This window comes from Sprattus sprattus (genome assembly GCF_963457725.1).
Source record: "Sprattus sprattus genome assembly, chromosome: 10".
Taxonomy (NCBI): Eukaryota; Metazoa; Chordata; class Actinopteri; order Clupeiformes; family Clupeidae; genus Sprattus; species Sprattus sprattus.
Genome location: NC_137908.1, coordinates 22,965,035 through 22,984,061, shown reverse-complemented (window position 1 = coordinate 22,984,061; position 19,027 = coordinate 22,965,035). Strand labels below are relative to the sequence as shown.

General features: G+C 40.2%; 1 protein-coding gene across 1 annotated transcript; it reads left to right on the top strand.

Moving 5' to 3' along the window:
* Nucleotides 1-351: 351 nt before the first annotated feature.
* On the top strand, nucleotides 352-13,473 carry nicn1 (nicolin 1; the record flags this gene model as incomplete). Its single annotated transcript, XM_080846791.1, is given in 8 exon segments — nucleotides 352-378; nucleotides 382-422; nucleotides 2,493-2,631; nucleotides 2,904-3,092; nucleotides 11,300-11,413; nucleotides 11,520-11,588; nucleotides 12,430-12,534; nucleotides 13,310-13,473. Coding segments are annotated over 8 exon segments (726 nt in total). The 3' UTR covers nucleotides 13,352-13,473.
* Between the last annotated feature and the right edge of the window lie 5,554 nt (nucleotides 13,474-19,027).

Genomic DNA, 19,027 nt, shown 5'->3' with positions numbered 1-19,027 from the left:
AAGTATAGACTGCTATACAACAGCATTTTCATACCTTAGGTTATGTAAAATGTGCGATGTATATAGGCCTACCTACACAGGTCTATACATTAACGTATATAAAATGTTTTGGGTTTTACTTTAAATCCTTAACATTCTATACACAATATTTCTTGTTCCTGTTATGGCAGCTGAAGTCATAGTAGCCTAGTATAGTGAAGTGTGGTAGTCGTGGTATTGTGAGACTGCAGATAATATAGTGGTGCTGCATTGCTTCCTAAATGTTAATACAGCGTACTGTTCCTTTAAATTACGGTGTCTCCACGGCCACGGCTGACTTCTAACAGGAAGGTACAGCCAACCGACATTGCGATGAAATCGCTTTCTCAAACCATATTTTAAAAGGAATTTCATCGAGGAGATAACATAATTTTACTAAAACGGTAGGTTTGTACTTTTCTTTATAACTGGCGATGCCACAGTTACAAAGCTGAATGCTGCAGAAAACGAACTGACAGAGTTGATTCTTTCGAACGTAACCATGTGTTTGGTTTTCCACAATCTACGTTCTACGTTAACTATTCGTGGCGTACTTCGTATATAAATGTAACGCTTGGACAGCTAACGATAGTCCATAATGTCAAAACAATAACATGGGCATCTGTGGTGGGGCCGGGTAATTCACTAACGTTAATACGCTTTTCGTATTTGGGAAGTGACTTTAAGCTAGCCGGTCTACTACAAATCCGTATGCGTAGTTAAGGCAAAATCTGGTGCTGATGCTGTAGCAGGTGGTATGATTTAAATGGGGATTGGTGATGCGTGTGTGAGATTCCGTTCCCTTCAGGAATTCATTCCCCCCTTGTATTTTCACAGAACCTTTAGGTCCTAGGAGCATGAAGCGCAACTGGATGTTTGGACAGCAAAATGGGCCAAAAGTATTTTTATTAAAGATTTTTGAAGGCCTACTATCTTCCCCAATCCTCCCTGCTGCTAGTTTGAAATCTCTTGGTCACACATATCTTACAGTAGCATAATAGGTTGTCTACATTTCTTTTAAAGCTCGGATGTGTAATGTCCTTGTTTTGTTGTTGTTGCAGTGATCATGTCGCATTAAGCCTTCTCTTAGACATAGCCTATGTCTGAGCCCACCTCCAGTGGTGGAGGAAGTACTGAAGCTTAGTACTTAAGTAAAAGTACAAATACCCAGCAAAATATATACTTAAGTAAAAGTAGAAGTGCTACATCAACAATCCTACTTAAGTACAGGTCGTAATTACTTACTTTTAAATTTACTTTAAGTAGTAAAAGTAGAAGTACACACGCAATGGGTCGTCTCTAAATGTCTAGGCTGTGCCATTTTGATGAAGAATGAAGATATAGCTACTGGTCATACTTTGGCCTACAGATGTCACTACTTGTAATAATTATAAGCAACAACATTTTCTTATTGGAAAGGTTGGTGTGCTTACCCTCTGTAATACTGTTCACACTCTAACTTACAATTCTGCGGATGACAAGTTATCTACCAGGCATTATCTGCAAAGTTAATACCATTAAGCCAAACCAATTAAGACAACATGTTATGTCTTTAAATTAATTATTTAATTGTAAAACTACTCAAAACACTGCTCTTCTAAAAGATGGAACATGGGAAAACATAGTAGGAACCCAAGACTAGGCACAAATTGTGCAAGCCAGGCAAGAACCAGTCAACAAAAAAGGTAGATCTTACAATGAGGAAATTGGCAATAAATTAATTTTGAGGGAAATGAGAATTTGTCACCAAGTTGAGGTCGGCATGTCCATTGGTAGAGTTGGAAAAAACTGTAAACTGAAAAAAAGATGTGGTAATGTTGAAATGAAACAAAGTGCAATTATTTTGCAAAAGTATGCATTATTTTCCCACCATATTTCATCATCTAAAATCTATGGAGTGGAGTTTTAAAGGACGATTTCTCGAAAGTACGTCAATAGATTTTGTTCATTGTTTGTGTACATCTTTAAGGTGTGGTAGTTAATTATCAAATTGAAGTGGTGTATGGATTATGCTTTGCATTACCATAAATTAATAATATATTATTGCACCTGTCAAATATTTACAATCTCATTAGGCTACATCATTTCAGGTACTATGACATTATACTGGTGGACTGGTAACAGAGCTGATGCTGATACTAACTGTAAAGTGGTGTGATACTTTGGTGCTAAGGGGACAGAATGTTGAGTTAAGATTTTTGTCTCCTGTGGATACAACAGACTTGCAAACATCTGTAAAATACAATTAAAATAAACCTTTGATCATTAGTCTGGACTTGTAGGAGCAAACATACATGGTACAAGGGAACAAATAGTCATGTTAATAGTACCATGCATGTCATCATTTGTTCATCACCGGTATAATATGTGTGTAAAACTAGTATTCAGTGTAATATTTCTCAATACAATAAGTGTAAAAATGAACATGAACACAGCCACTGACAAAATAACATGTTTATTTTTGCTTTAACTAGAGACACCATGAGTAATGGACCTGTGGACTGCGTGGTAAAAACTCCAGTGTCGCTGCAGATTGGAGACACAGTGACTGATACACTGCGGCCAGGTGTCTACATCATAGACATTGTTTTTCCAAATGGAAAACCCATTAAGGTAAAGCTAGCATGCTGTCAGTCAAATTTAAACCACTGCAATTGCATTGATCTGGCAAGAAAATTCTGACTTGGCCACTCGGTACGATTTGGAGTAAATTCATGTGTAACCCTATAAACTGTTTTCCATGTACACATGTTCAATCATCATTTATTCTAATACCTTTACCTTTATTTTATTTAATATATAATACATTTACTTAGAAAGAGAATTTTCTGCATTCATTTCACATCAAAGTTTGAACACCCATATGTCATTGTGGTGTGCTGCAGATTCAGGAAATTTTGTTGAAGAACTACTACACAGCCTTCCTGTCAGTGCGTTTGCTAAGAAAAGAGGATGGAAATCAGGATGGTGCAGCCACTGCCAAGTGGGTCACTTGTCTTAGAAACTTCCCACTCATGGCCAACCCCCACACTGAAGCAGGATCACAGGACTACTTCTCGGTCTTCAGACAGCAGGTCAGAGGCATCCCCCCCCCCTTTAAAGCAATGTATTCCAATGTCCTCACCTTTCACCTCACATTCTGTCAGTCAATCTGTCTATGTTTTGCAATCAACTGTCTGTGTCAGAGTACTACAATGTTTTCAATTCATACAGTCAATCGACAGTCCCTCTCTGAAAGCATCTCTTCATGAAATATAATACATTAATGTACTAGTTCATAAGTTTCATTCTGTTGCTGAATGCTCACTAGATAGCTGTCTGTTGTCTGTTTCAGTATTCAATGCTTTGTAAATGGCAAATGAAAATATAATAATTTAGCCTAGTAAAGCCGATTTCAACGGTGAGCTGAAAGAATTTGAGCCAAGGAAGTTTCCACTAAGAGTGGACCATAGTCATTTGGTGAGAGGGCTACATTTTAGTGCCATATTAAAGTAACACTATGCAACAATTTTACACTTTTTTTTGAGGTATGGTTCAGGCAATGGTTAGGCAATTAGTTTTGGTACCATCCTCAAATTAATTTTTATAGCAAACGGTCATGTGAAGGACAGATAAACATCTTTGTCTTTCCCACTAGTCGTCCAGGATATGCCCAATGTAGTTCTGTTAAACAGGCTGGAGCACTCTAGCCTGGATACCAGCCCGAACCCTGCCCACAAAATGTTTGTTCTGGGAAGTTCGGTCTGGCGCTGCTCGATTGATACACAACATCAGTTTTCAGCAAAACGATCTCACCAATGAAATTGTCAGGGTGGGCTTTATACGGTGATGGATAGATGATCAACCAACGCTTGAGTTGAATTAACCGTAGATTTGAAATAGTACCAAGATGGCGGAGTCTCAGGAGCCTGTTAGTGGGAAATATTGTATGTGAATTAAGCTATCTACACGACTTTTTTAATGTCTACATTGACTCGGTTAGTTGTGTATGTGCAACACGAATGTTGCAGAGTATTGTTTGTCTTAACTAAAGCTCTCTAGACCATTATTGTAAGGTTATTGCTAACGCTTAGACAAAAAATGCATTGAAACACAAAGTAGCTAGCTAGCCTCACTTCTAAGTAACGTGAGCAAGCATATCTCACAGATATTGACGGCGCATTCATTTTGAAAGAGGAACAGAGAAACACGATTAAGGCATTTGACGATTGAAAAGATGTTTTTGCCGTCCTTCCTACGGGATCAGGTTAAAGTTTAATGTATCAGATGGTCATACTACGTTGCTCTGATTGGTTCTAGGTATCCAGCCTAGTAACGGGGACGCTGGCGAGTCAAACGCCGCTCCGTCTGGGTTGTTATTATTCAGTATTTTTAATATTTTTTACGATTGCATTTGATATTTTGTTAGATTTTTAGTTTAGTAGTTTAGCTAAGTGTAGGCTAACAGTTATATATATAGTCACTTTTCCCTATTTGTTATTTTTTAGTTTACTTTTTTTACGTGTTTTGCGTTTCGGCTGGAGTCGTCATAGTGCTGCGCTGACCTGCGCTTCTGAAATTGGTGGACGCCAGAGAAGTTTGACCGAAATAGACCATTGCCAACTGCAACATTGACTGGATTAGCCTAAGGATGAGGCAGCAATACACACTGAGTGAACTTTACAGCTTATGGGGAAACTTTGAGCCTCCTGCAGAGCTCCTATTCCAACGTGACATTCTCCGACGTCGGAAGTATATCCACCGCGGATCCCGTTGTAACAAGATTACCAACAAGGCGATTCCCTCTCTCTGGTCTGCTAACCGCTGTGAAGTGAAGCCTGATCGACGAGTTGATCACCGTGTACTAGCCTCCTTGCCCAGGTCAAATGTGCACACTCACTTCAACCGACGAAAAGTTGGACTTTACAACATCAGATCCATCTCCAATAAAGCTCCTTTGATCAACGAGTTTATTACAGACCATGAAATTAACTTTTTGTGTCTCACAGAGACGTGGCAGCAAAGCAATGACTTCTTCCATCTGAATCAGGCTGTCCCGTCTGGATTTGTTTACATCTGCAAGCCTCGCACCTCCGGGAGAGGGGGTGGTCTCGCCCTGCTCTATCACGAGAACATCAAGTTAACACCGCTCACTCTGCCTGATCAATCCTCATTTGAAATGCTGGCTGTCGAACTTTAAGGAGCTACACCCACCATTATTGCGGTATTATACAGACCTCCAAAACCATCAAGTGTGTTTATTGCTGAACTGTCAACTGTCCTCACTGAACTGAATGCAATGTCTCCCAACATTATTTTGGTGGGTGATTTTAATATACACATGGATAAGTCTTCTAAAACATGCACCAAAGACCTTATGGACATGCTTGATTGTTTTGACCAAGGCTTTGAACCGGTTCACGGAACGAAAACGAAAACCAGAAACTTTTGATGTTTTGCTAGGAACAGAAACGAAACCAGAAACTTAAAAAAAAATTATGTTCCGGATCAGAATCGTTTCCCTAAAATAATGGTAACCGGTTAATAACGTTATTTTTTCGCTCTTTCACAAGATTCCTTAATGCAATATGATTGGTGATGTTCTCTTCCGGTCGTTCACTTAGAGAACCTTGCCGCGCGCCGCCAGCTAGTAGCCTTATCGGATCAAATCTATAGCCACCAGTCTCTCAAACTCAATCTTAAGAAGAGGTAAATATTGTACCAAGTATCTCACACATGTTTGTTTTTAAATAGGAATTCTATAAGATAGGCTACGAATTTCTAATGCATTGTTGTAAAAATCTGCAGGGTCAAGTTAAGGAAATTATAGCTAAATTATACAGTTAGCATTGGCAGTAGACTACCTGGCTATTGCCCAGCATAACCTACCCTAGTTTGTTAAGTCTTTATTTAAAACGTAGGCTTATACGGTAGTTCTCATATTTGGAATTTTAACTTTTTTGTTCAGATGGGCATTATTCATTTGACCCCGCGACTAACAAATCCAAATACAACATTGATGGATGTATGTACCATTGTAGTTTTGTAATATTTGTATTGTCTCTGTTGACGAAAATGCACTGATTGGGCCCTGACGAGGTTTGGCCAAATGCTGTTATGTTTTGTTTGCCCAATAAACAACATGGCATACATTTTCCTTGTCTTAACTCATGTATAATACTTACAAAATGTCAGAATTACAGTTGCCGCTTACATAATGTAGCCTATAGTGCTTTTTGAATGTTTAATGACAAGATAGAGACATATAAGATTATTTTAAAGTCCTAATGATCAGCCTACTTATTTGTATGTCCCGCAGCTGACATGGAACACTATTAACCGGTTCAGGAACTTAATTTTTTTTAGGAACGTCAATTTTAGGGTTGGAACGAAAACCGGAAACGTTAAAATACTGTTTCTGTTCGGAACAAACCAATTGGGAAAAAAATCTGGTTCAAAGCCCTGGTTTTGACATCACCCAATATGTTGATTTTCCAACGCACAACAAAGGTCATATTTTAGATCTGGTCTGTTGTTCTGGTAGCCTGACGATGTCATACTCATGATTCTAGTCAGAATATGAGTCTGATACCGAACCATTGGGCTGTGATTATGGGGCGTGTTTCAACGAACCAGGAAAGAAAATGCCTATTCGCTGAATTGGATACCTAGAACCAATCAGAGCAACGTAGTATTACTATTTGATAGATTAAACTTTAACCTGATCCCGTAGGAAGGATGGCAAAAACATCTTTTCAATCGACAAATGCCTTGATCGCGTTTCTCTGTTCCTCTTTCAAAATGAATGCGCTGTCAATGTCTGTTGAGATATGCCTGCTCACGTTAATTAATTAGCATTAAGGCTACAAGCTACAGTTTGTTTCAATGGGTTTTTTGTGTACGTGTTAGCAATGATCTAACAATAATGGTCTAGAGAGCTTTAGTTAAGACAAACAATACTCTGCAACATTCGTGTTGCACATGCACAACTAACCGAGTCAATGTAGACATTAAAAAGTCGTGTAGATAGCTTAATTCACATAAAATATTCCCCCCTAAGCACCCGAGACGCGGCCATCTTGGTCGGAGTTCGAATCTACCGGTTAATTCAACTCAAGCGTTGGTATCTGTCCATCAACGTATAAAGCCCGCCCTGATAATTTGATTGGTCCGGTTTTATCCGACCGATGAAACTCTCTCCCAATTAGCCCAGAGCCAGACCAAATCTCCCTGACCAAAAATGTTGTGGGCGGGGTTTGGGCTGGTATCCAGGCTATTGTTCTGGTATAACACCTGCCAATTTCAGTACTGCTGAACTACCCATCTCAGACCACAAAGCTGTGCTATTTGACACCTGTCTGTCCATTAGAAAATCAAAAGTTCAGCGTGTCATGTCTTACCGCAACATCAAAAAGGTAGCGCCAGAGGCATTTACTTCACTAGTTGCCTCCTATCCTTGCCCTTCTTCCAATGCTTCAGCAGCGGATCTGGTTGACCACTACAACAACTGCATGTCTACAGCTCTTGACAGTCTTGCCCCCTTAAAGACACGGACTGTTTCATTTGTGCACTCTGCACCTTGGTTCACTCCTGAGCTACGCCAAATGAAGTCCATGGGTCGACGTCTGGAACGGCTTTCAAAAAAGACGGGTCTTGCTGTCCACCAAGGGATGTACTGGAGCACATACTCCAATACAAAAATGCACTCTCTTCTGCAAAGAGCTCACACTATGCAAGGGTCGTTAATGAGGGAAACGGAAACACCAGGGCTCTCTTTTCCACTGTGAATGGCCTCCTCAAACCACCTGATTGTACCATCCATCAGAGTGTCTCTGTTGAACGCTGCTCAGCCTTCCTGAACTTTTTCCATAAAAAAATTGAGGCTATCCACCAGCAATTGGAATGTTCAATTACTCAGCTGAAACAACCATGCTTGATGAACACTCTGGGATCTCACAACAATGAACTCTGTGAATTCAGTCTCCCTGCTGAAAGTACCATCTGTGGCCTCATAAAAAAGTGCAACTCCTCCACTTGTCATTTGGACCCTCTTCTAACAAGCCTGGTTAAGAGCTGCCTGCCATCCATTGGTCCGTTGATAACATCAATACTCACCACCTCTCTCCTCTCTGGCACTGTACCATCGTCATTTAAAACTGCTATTGTCAGACCAATGCTGAAAAAATCTGGACTGGACTCTGACAACTTCAACAACTACAGGCCTATTTCCAACTTGCCTTTTCTCTCCAAAGTTCTTGAGAAGATAGTGGCAACTCAACTCCAGGATCACCTGAAGGCCAATGATCTCTTTGAGCCATTCCAATCTGGATTCCGTCCTATGCATAGTAGTGAAACGGCCATGATCAAGATTACTAATGATCTCCTCTGTGCAGCTGATGATGGACTTATCTCCATTCTGATTCTCCTTGATCTCAGTGCAGCCTTCGATACTATCTCTCACCATCTTCTGCTGGAACGTCTAGCTAATATCGGAGTGTGTGGCAGTGCTCACCAGTGGTTCACATCCTATCTCTCTGGAAGGACACAGTACGTACAAATGCTGAGTTGCAAGTCTGAGAGTACTGCTGTGACAAGAGGGGTGCCCCAGGGGTCTGTGTTAGGCCCTCTGTTGTTCATCATCTACCTCCTCCCACTTGGCACTATCCTCAGGCAACATGGTGTTCAATTCCACTGTTATGCTGACGACACCCAGCTCTACCTTTCAACAAAGCCCACTGCTACACTTCCGCCAGCTGTACTTACTGCCTGCCTCCATGACATCAACTTATGGATGACACAAAATTACCTCAAACTTAATAGCAGTAAGACTGAGCTGCTAGTGGTTGGCTCCAAATCAGCTCTTGCTAAGATAGAACCTTTCACCATATGTGTAGATGGCAGCACCATCCCTTGCTCCAACCAGGTCAAGTGCCTTGGTGTCATACTGGACAATACATTATCATTCAGTGCACACATAAACAGTATGTCAAGAAGTGCCTTTTACCATCTAAGGAACATTGCACGGCTTCGCCCAGCGCTCACCCAGCAGAATGCAGAAGTCCTTGTGAATGCATATGTGACATCCTGCCTCGACTACTGTAATTCCATCTTGTCTGGAATCCCAAATAAGCTACTCCACCGGCTCCAACTCATCCAGAATTCTGCAGCAAGGATTGTAACACGCTCTAAATCCACCAGCCATGTAACACCATTGCTTATGCAACTGCACTGGCTTCCAGTAGCCTACCGAATTCAATTTAAAGTCCTGCTCCTGGCCTACAAGTCCCTACACAACAATACCCCCACCTACCTCTCTGACCTCCTGGAATCCTACACTCCTGCCCGCTCACTGAGATCCTCCTCAGCAGGCCTACTGCATGTCCCTAAGGCGAACCTCAACACTCTGGGAGAGAGGGCTTTCAGCTACATCGCCCCCAAGTTGTGGAATTCACTGCCAGACTACATCAACTCAATTACTGTGACTCAATTACAATGTGACTCAATTACTGACTTTAAAGGCAGACATAAAACGAATTTCTATGGACTGACTGACTGACTTTTATTTTTCTTATTTTTAATTTATTTCTATGAGATGATTGTAATTGTAATGAGATGATTGTTTGTGAAGCGACCTTGGGTGTCATGAAAGGCGCTTTAAATCAAATGTAGTATTATTATTATCCAATTGAGAGAAGAGAAATTTTCTTTCCTGGTTCGTTGAAAACACGCCCCATAATCACAGCTCAATGGAGCAGGATCAGACTCATATTCTGACTAGAATTATGAGTATGACATCGTCAGGCAAGGAACACCCTGCAAAAATGGAAGAAAAGCTTCACACACATGACATTGGAAGCTATACTGCCAAAAGACACCAGTTAGTGTGTTGTCAAGTCCTATCAGTGTCAGCTGAGCTGTTTGTGGTGTTTGCATGGTTTTTGCTTTTAGGTTGTTAGCTTACTTGTTTTGGAACAGTAATTTGTATTGCTGCTTCAAAATCCAAATCTAAATTAGCAACTAGGCTGCAGTAGGCACTGATCAAATCTTGCTAGCTTGTGAACTAATACTACCCAAAACCCTTGGTCTTATAACTTCGCTTTGGTGAAATGCCATTTTTTTTATATAGTATAGTTGAATAACAGTTTGTTATGACTGATATGGATAGAAATGTTTTACAATATTTCCATTAAAAATTGAGAGACCAGGGAATGTTTCCCAACCGCTTGTCTATCGACTGTCTGGTGAAATGAAGAAATGGCTGCTGCTTAAACCTTAACAGTGCTGAACGCTCTTCCCAAGTCCAGAAGTGACTGACGGAAGCCTAAAATTCTGTGCACGGAACCAATGCCTGGGGTAACAAACCTTTGGGTATTCCCAGAGGTTTTTGTGCAAGTGTTTCTGAAGTTCTGGAATTCTCCATTTCAAACAAAAAAATAATTCATAGATGAGGCTTTAGAGGTAACGTCCAACTACCAAAACAAACACAGTGCTGTTTGTGAATTCCACACAAGTCCTCCAGATCCGACAGATCAATTGACTTCTTAACAGCGTCTTTAGTGTTTTCATCATAAGCTGCTGGGTAGAGCTTCTAAAAACAGCTGGTGGGTGTGCCTGACGTGCCTCTGTGACACTAGAGGCTGACAAGAAAAAATCTGCTGTGCTTTGGAATGCAACACCATATCCAACGAGAGCACCTTTCCACCCACAACCCTGGAGTAGTGTTCCTCAGGACCTAAGGGCTGTTTATACATAGGTCGATATGAGGTGTATATCCATAGAATATTATCAGGTACATCAGGCATGACATGACAGCAATTTTCCAACACTTTTCTTTACAAAAAAACCTTTCCACACACCCACGCGTTCCCTCAATCCTACAAACTAAAATGCAACAGGAGCTGAGGGTCAAACTCCTGCTCTGCCTTTTGACTGTATTCCATACCTTTTTGTAATAACCGAAAGGCAATGTTTTCCCATCAGAAAGCAACCTTCTCTTGTACTACTGCCCGACCTTGTGTAAAGTGAAATCTTTCTTGTTCCTCGCAGTTCTGGAACCTGCTGTGATTACTAAGTTGGACACAACAGGATTCTGGATAAAGCCCTTTACCAACACCAGCACAGAGTCTAAATGGACTCTAAGAATTTTCATGAGTTTGCGTGATGCCCTTGGCTTTCAGCACTACTCTGTCTGTCTTGTATTTTTAAAGCATATGACTTAGGTTTCTCTCTGGGTTTCTTTAGGCCCTATGAAATGGACTGCAGTTTGCTTTTTTAAAAGTAGGTCTTGTTTCTTGTGTCACAGATGTTAGTGGAGCCAGATGATGTGACCTCAGTTCGGCTTATTCTACGACAGCCATCTTCAGCCTGGCTAAACTTCAAGATTGATGAGATCAAAATTTATGATTGTGCAAATGAGGTGAGAGCAGATGACACATTTGTGCACTGTTAGACTTCTGTGTTCTGTCTACCTGTGTTGGGCTTGGAGATGATTGGTTCGTTTTTATTGTTTTGCTGTCCTCCAGGATGCTCAGACTGGTGTTCCTACCTGGCTTTCATCCCTCACACCTGCTAATGAACCCATTCATTTGCAGGTAAGTTCTTACATTTTTCTTTGCACTCATTCAGAATAGAAAAATAAAGCCTAATTTGTGTTTTTACCAGAGGGAAAAATGACAAGATATCTAATGTAATTTCATCATTTATTTAGAAATGTCCTCTGTATTAAATAAGTGCTTTATAAATGTGTAAGTGAATTAAGCAATGTGACACATGTGAGACTGGAGTTAGGGAACAATATCCCCACACCTGGGATAAGGCTGTAGGCCGAATCCAATTTGAGTTCAGCCAACAAAATCAAATTGACAAAAAGTCCAGGTCTGTTGATGACCTAGAGCAATATGTGCATTTGTTCATTTGTATGCTCAAAACAAGTTACATAAACATAAACAAAAATAACAATTCATTTTTATAGTTAAAATTTTGTCCAGAAGTTTAATAAATAGGAATGAGAAAATGGGTTTATAACCAACAACTGATTTGGCGTAAATTGGGGGGCAGACAACTAGGTGGAGACCTCTTTGACAAGTAGCCTGCCAGCACTGGTCCTCAACACTTATTTACACTTATATGTCAGGCATGGAAGGCTCGAGTACAGTTTTACCAAGAGCTCTTTAGGTAAAATAAAATTAAAAAAACAAGATGCAACTTGTATGCCTCTACTGTAATCTACACCTCATCACTTCAATGCTAATCAGAAAAGACCTATACTGCTATTTTGCCTATTTGCAGTTTTTTTAATCTTGTAAAGTATCTGGGTTATTTAAAATGTTCTATATAAATACAATGTATTCCTTTTCATTATGATTAGTCTAAAGCATGTCTTCTAATTTCTGATGGGAAAATAACAGTAATCTTCTTGTGGTTTTGTTGAAGGGACTTCCAGACCCTGAGACGGTGTCATCCAGCATTCAGCAGATGTGGGCGTTGACTGAAGTAATGCAGTCCAATCAAACAACAGCATCTGTTGGCCGTTTTGATGTGAGTCTTACAAGATCTAAAAATCACACACAACTTTGAATTAGACAATCTACTACATAGATTCACAAATCTACAGTTCTACTGTAATGTTGGTATATTAAGTTAAGATTAAGTAAAGGATTAATAGTTAATGTATTATCTCACTACATTGTTGACTACATTTGGTGCTGATGGAAGTGTCTAGCCCAATATTAAACATCAAAGGATAGGTCACTAAACAGTGAAAATTCTGTATAAATTCACTTTTATGTTCGTACAAATCCATATTCTTTTCTATATAATGGCAGTGGGTGGAAGCTGTATTGTTGCAGGTATATTTACATGTTTTCAGATACTCCAGATACACATTAATGCAAAGATCACCACAGAAATGAATTACAGTTCTATGGACAAGAAGGAGCAGTCCGTCTGCATAATACATTATGAGTCCCTCCTACCCTCTCTTCCAAAAAAAAAGATCTCAGCGGCTCTGATAGTACAACATTTAATGGAAAAGAGCTCTTAGCAAACTCCTTTTGCCTTACATAGGAACAAATAAAGATACAATTCAGACACAGTACAGGTTCCCACCTGGGTGAATAGATGAGGGCAGAATTTCCATCTTTGTATGACCATTCTATTCCATTTCTAGAAAACAGAATTTGATGATTTTTGTATTAGGAAACAAAAGTAAATGATTTTGGACTTATATTGTGTATCTGCGCTTGTCTTTTTCATATATTTCGAAGGAGCAATTTTTTGGTTATAAGACATAATTTTTCTGATGTGTTCACAGGTGGATGGCTGCTATGATATTAACTTGCTATCTTACACATAGCACATGTCTAAGATTGGCACATATGCGGACTGTAGTTCCTAAAGGGTATGAATGCTGATTCCTGGAGACGGTGTACATAACAGATCTACCTTAAGTTTATTTCATCAAGAATAATGACACCTGTCCATCACAAAGAAACAAAAGTGCATTCTCCTCTGACATTATCCATTCCTCCTAGAAAAAAACAGTTAACAGCTCCAACATCTAAGTTAACAGCTTTTAATAATGCCTCATCACGACTTTTGTCCGTAAAGCAATGCAAAGTGCTGTACATCAGGATGAGGAGAAACCATCTTTTGTAAGCAAACAATGTTTGAAACTAACTAAAAAAAAAATCACAATTAGATAGTGTTTTTCAATGTACAATTTTACTTTATGTATCATTTCGTCCAGTATCTCTGGCACATAAGTCAATGCATTTTAAATATCTCTGTATACTTTTATATATTTGAATGTTATATATATATATGTATGTATCATATCATACAAATTTATTGCCATTCCCCATTTAATGACAAACATATTGTGACAACACATTGGGCCTTCTCTGTATATTAAAAAAGCTCACATATTAATTAATGTTCATTTGTGTTGTACATAAAAAAAAAACACACCAGCTCTGCCAAATGCTTTAAACTTATGAACTGATTTTAATTGATTTAGAATAGATAAAACGGTAAAGCTGTTGCAGCTGTCAAGCTAAGAAGGCACCGGATGCCTAAAAGAGCCCGGGTGACGTAATGTTGACTCTTGAGTGACAGTTTCTATGCCAACGTTAGCATTAAGTAACCCGGTCACCCGGTCACCCGTACCCCGGCCGCTTATTAGCTTTAAGTCTGAGGAGTCGTTTGAAAGCCATCAGCTACTTTTTAGTCGCTTAATATTGTGCCTAAACGGACACTACGCATCTGGACACTTTTTAGCTATCAGTCAGAGAGTCTCAAGAGTTGTTCGAAAGCCATCAGGTACTTTTTAGCGGCTTAATATTGGCTGCCGGTCTTTTGTAAGTAAGCACTCATCAACAGGTTTTGCCGCTAGCATCTATACTGCTAATAGCAATTCCTCCTTTTGTGCGACAATATTTAGCGACTAAAAAGTAGCTGGTGGCTTTCGAACAACTCTTGAGACTCTCTGACTGATAGCCAAAAAGTGTCGGGGTACATAGTGTCCGGTTAGGCACAATATTAAGCGACTAAAAAGTTTTAGCTACACCTGCCTGATGGTATTCTGTAAGTTAGCAATGTCCGCTAGCATATCAAAGCTAGCAATCCCCCGTTGTTCTTTAGTAAAATGTTGTGCAAACAATGCCCTGTTTTGTTCAAATGTAATTGTGGGTGCCGTCAGATATGTCTTAAAATCACAACACATTAAGGAGTTTCTTAATTTAAGCACAACAACAGATGAATAGCTTCAAGCTAACAAGATAGCTCGTTACACTAGCACGAGCTAGCTAGCTGATGGAATGTGCTTACTTTGATACATACATTTGATTTATATAAACTAGCGAATCAACAACTTTCCTACCAAAGTCAAACATCAAGTACATGGTTGTTTTGGTTGGTTTATTGTAGGTCAAATACAAGCAAGCCGGTCTCAGGTAGCGAAGTTCAATGCAATATGCTCTGAAGTAAATCGCGTTATGAGCGATAAAGAGCTCGGGTGACGTATTGGCGTTGGCATAGCAACTGTCACTCAAGAGTCGTTCGAAAGTCAACATTACATCACCCGGGCTCTTTTAGGCATCCGGTGCCTTTTTAGCTTGACACAGCCCTAAAGTTTGGTTGTGTAATTCACTTTTAGACCAAAGCACAACTGCCATTTGATGACAAGCTGAAAGATTTGGAACCGACATAAGTCAGAGTGGTGCTAAGACTTGCAGCATCAAAAAGATAACCCTGCTCTGCAAAAGGCTGGCATGACGAAACAAAGAAAATATTGAGACCTGAGTCAAACCTGGTTAGAGCAGGGGCGTACTGGCCATCGGGGTACCGGGGGAATCCCCGGTGGGCCGACGGGGTTGGGGTGGTCCAAAATACCAGCCCACTTCCATCACCAACAAGCCCTCTCTCTGACATCACCGGCACAGATAATATTCTATGCTTCACACAACACGTATCATTTAGTCTAATATCACTAGTAATTATGTTTCACTGACTGAAATGTATACTAGTGCTAGAGATATGTATTCACACTCATGGTGACTATTTTTCGAAAATGTTCTGAGGTGTCTTCTGAAATGTGTTCTTAAGGACTTCGGAAGACTAACGTAAGAAAATATCTCTGCCTGATTCATGAACGACTGAAAATGGGTTCTTACACAGCCGAAGTGCTGTGCGGATTGAGGATGAGGATTCTTAAATTGAACGCACGTTTTCATGCACCTGTATTTGCATACATACACGCCTCGCACACACAAAGTCGTTTTTGAGAGGGAGAAAGGTGGAGCGGAAAAGCTCAGGGAGAAAAAGAAAAGATGTCTGGTACTCCAGTAGCAGCCAATAGGGTGAGTAGGAAGTATGGGCACATAATTATGAGCTACCACTTGCCCAATAACCATTTTAACAATAGTCAGTCTTGACAACAGCAAATAATGAATTTAGCCTCATTTGCCTTTTGCTGAATGAAACGAGTCTGGTTTTTATTAAGTAATATTGCCATCGAAAAATCGCAAGGATGTCTGGGTTATTTTGTTGTCAAAGAATCTGCCCACACACACATGTTGCGATTGTTTTCCACCCTGTGTTGTGTTGCAGTGCGTGTTGAGTAAGCGATAAGTAGGCTACCCCATGCCCTTCAAACACAAAAGTGGCTGCAGGAAGCGGCATGAACGCAACAAGCCGGATGAAAAGGTGGCAAAACTGTCAAAATTATCTTCATTTGGATTTGTGGCGAAGAGTGTTCAGGAGAACGCTACGTCTCTGACCCCCAGCCCAACGGCAATGAGGCCCACCAGGGTAGGCTAATCACATAGCGTTTACTGTCTGGTATACTGTCTGATATACTGTCAACTCCTATAGTTCACGTCCTGCTTTTCAAGCAGCGATCTCTCAGCATTCATGAGTGCAACAGATAGAAAAAGCTCAGATTGTGGATAACCACTTGGTTACATCAGCATTTTGCGAGTTGTGCACGGCTCTGCTATTGTTTCTCACCGTAGAATGCCATTCTAAACGTCATGCATGTTACGTTTTATAATACGCCTAATGCTACTTCAAATGTATTTTTTCGCTTCAATGTCGTTAAAAGAATAAGTTACTTTGCGCATAGGCCTACGTGATATTGTTGGAGGAAGTTTGTTTTGTTGCAGCAGACGAGGCACTGTCGAGCGGCTGTTCCCATAAATCCATGTAAATGTTCGTAATTCACAATAATGTTTGTTATAACACGCGTAGATGAAATCAAGCATTCTGAGAGTGAGTTCCGGGGTGTGCTATAATCACCGATATAGTAACTTTACGACGGTAAGTGGGCCCATTGACATAGTTTGCACTCGGGCCCGTCAAGTCATTGTTACGCTGCTGGCTGATGCTCAGTACCTCGTTACATTTTGTACCCCCTTTACAGTCTGGCATTGTTTGTCTGGTAAACTTTGTTGATGTCAAGAGAAGTGTTAAATTGCCAACACTGTTCTTTGTCCTATGTGTATTAGTATTACATATCCCGAGCCAATACCCTGGTGTTTCCTAAGCCGTTTTGCAAAACAAGCCAAAACACAATCTGTGGTTTTCAACTTGTATTGTTCGAATGGGATTTTCAACACCTGACAATACACTGTAGAGCATATTGTAATGCAACGTTGAATGGATGAATAGCTTACATAAGGGTACCCAGCACTTTTCAAACCACACGCAAGCTTATGGTTATTGTCCCCACCACTTCCAAAAACAAACTGACGCCCTTGCTTTTCTCAACGGTTTTTGGCTAATTTGACCATGAGGAACAAAACTAGGGTGCTGTCATTTACTGTAACCCGAGGGAACATCAAGATTTAGGGTGCGTCCAGCGTGTCTGTATCTCAGCTTCTGAAGGTCATAGACACTTGAATTTGTTCTCAAAATGACTGGATTATGCATGTTTATATGCACTATTTTGTACTATCGCTTTTTGTTGTTTTGTATTACCATAGGACTATAATTCACCTGGGCCGTCAGAGTTGGTTTAGGTACTGTTACTTAACTTATTGTTTTGTTATGCACCTTCAACACCCCTACACACACACCGCCAGCATGCAACACAATTGATACCACTGATGTTAACACCACATCGTACTGTATATGTTCTATTCTGTTATTTTCTACAATATAGTTCATACTAATTCAATACTAATTCTACCCTCTGACCCCATACTACGTATAACCATCTGATACTAGCCCAGAGTTAAGCATATTCATATAGCAAACTAAACCTACCTTGAAGTGTTACAATAGCCAGTGTCATTGTGTCCATCTAGGCAAATTGGTGGATCCAAATGTTATTAAAAAAAAACATGTATGATGTAATTTCTTTGTAATCGTCCAAAATATTGTTAAGTGTATGGGTATTTTTCCAAGTAGGCCACTGATTAGTCGATACGTGCAATGCATTGAGTGGGCAGCACGCCTGGTATTGAGTGGGCCACTCTGACAGTCACTCCCGGCCACTTTCCCCCCCTAGTCTGCCCCTGGGTTAGAGTACCAGGTTTGGTTTTGATACATCAAAGCGTTGCTAAGATATTTAACACTTCCTGTCTGAACTCATTGGCTGTAATGGACAAACAGCTTTGACAAATGTATCTGATATTCTTTTGAAGGGGTCGTCTCAAGATTATTTGTGTCAACTCGAGGGGATGATTGGACAGAATTTGTGGCCTGATAAATGTGAATTAACCTTTTCATACAATCCGGAAAATCCAATAGGGGAAGACAAGTTCAAGTTTTTATTTGTCAGATGCACAGAAAAAACACAGTCAGACTGGGCACTGAAATTCTTAGGACAAGGCACCGCACAACAACCTAAAATAGCATAACATACAATACCATAACATAACATATAAGTACTCTGAACATAAATTACACATATAATAAACTTAATAAATCTACTAAATATACAAAATATATATACAATACAATCTGCTAAACATATAATACACATATAGTAACCTATACTAACCTAAAATACCTGTACTAACCTAAATACAAATCAAATGTGCCTGGTATCAGGTAGTGCAATATTACTGGTAGTGCAAACAGTAGAAAACTGTTGTAAAGTTGCTGATGGCCCTCGGAAAGAAACTGCTCTCCAAACTACAGGTGCGAGACCGAATACTTCTGTAGCGCCTGCCAGAAGGCAACGGGGGAAAAAGTCTAAAGGATTGATGGTAACAGTCTTTAAGGATCCTGCCAGCTTTCCTGATGCATTGTGTGTGGAAGATGTCCTGGAGGGCTGGGAGCTCCCTGCCGATGATGAACTCCGCAGACCTGACCACACTGCGTAGGACCTTACAGTAGACATTGGATGTTTCAGATGTTTTTACCACTGTGGTAGACACCACTCCCCCCTGATGTCCAATCGGGTGAGATCACCAACATATTCTCGGTGCTGTTTTCAGGATAGTGCCATTGTTATCTTGGTGGCCCTCATGAAGACCATATTACGGTTTAAGCACAATTGACCCTTCCGCGACCACTCCCCAAAACG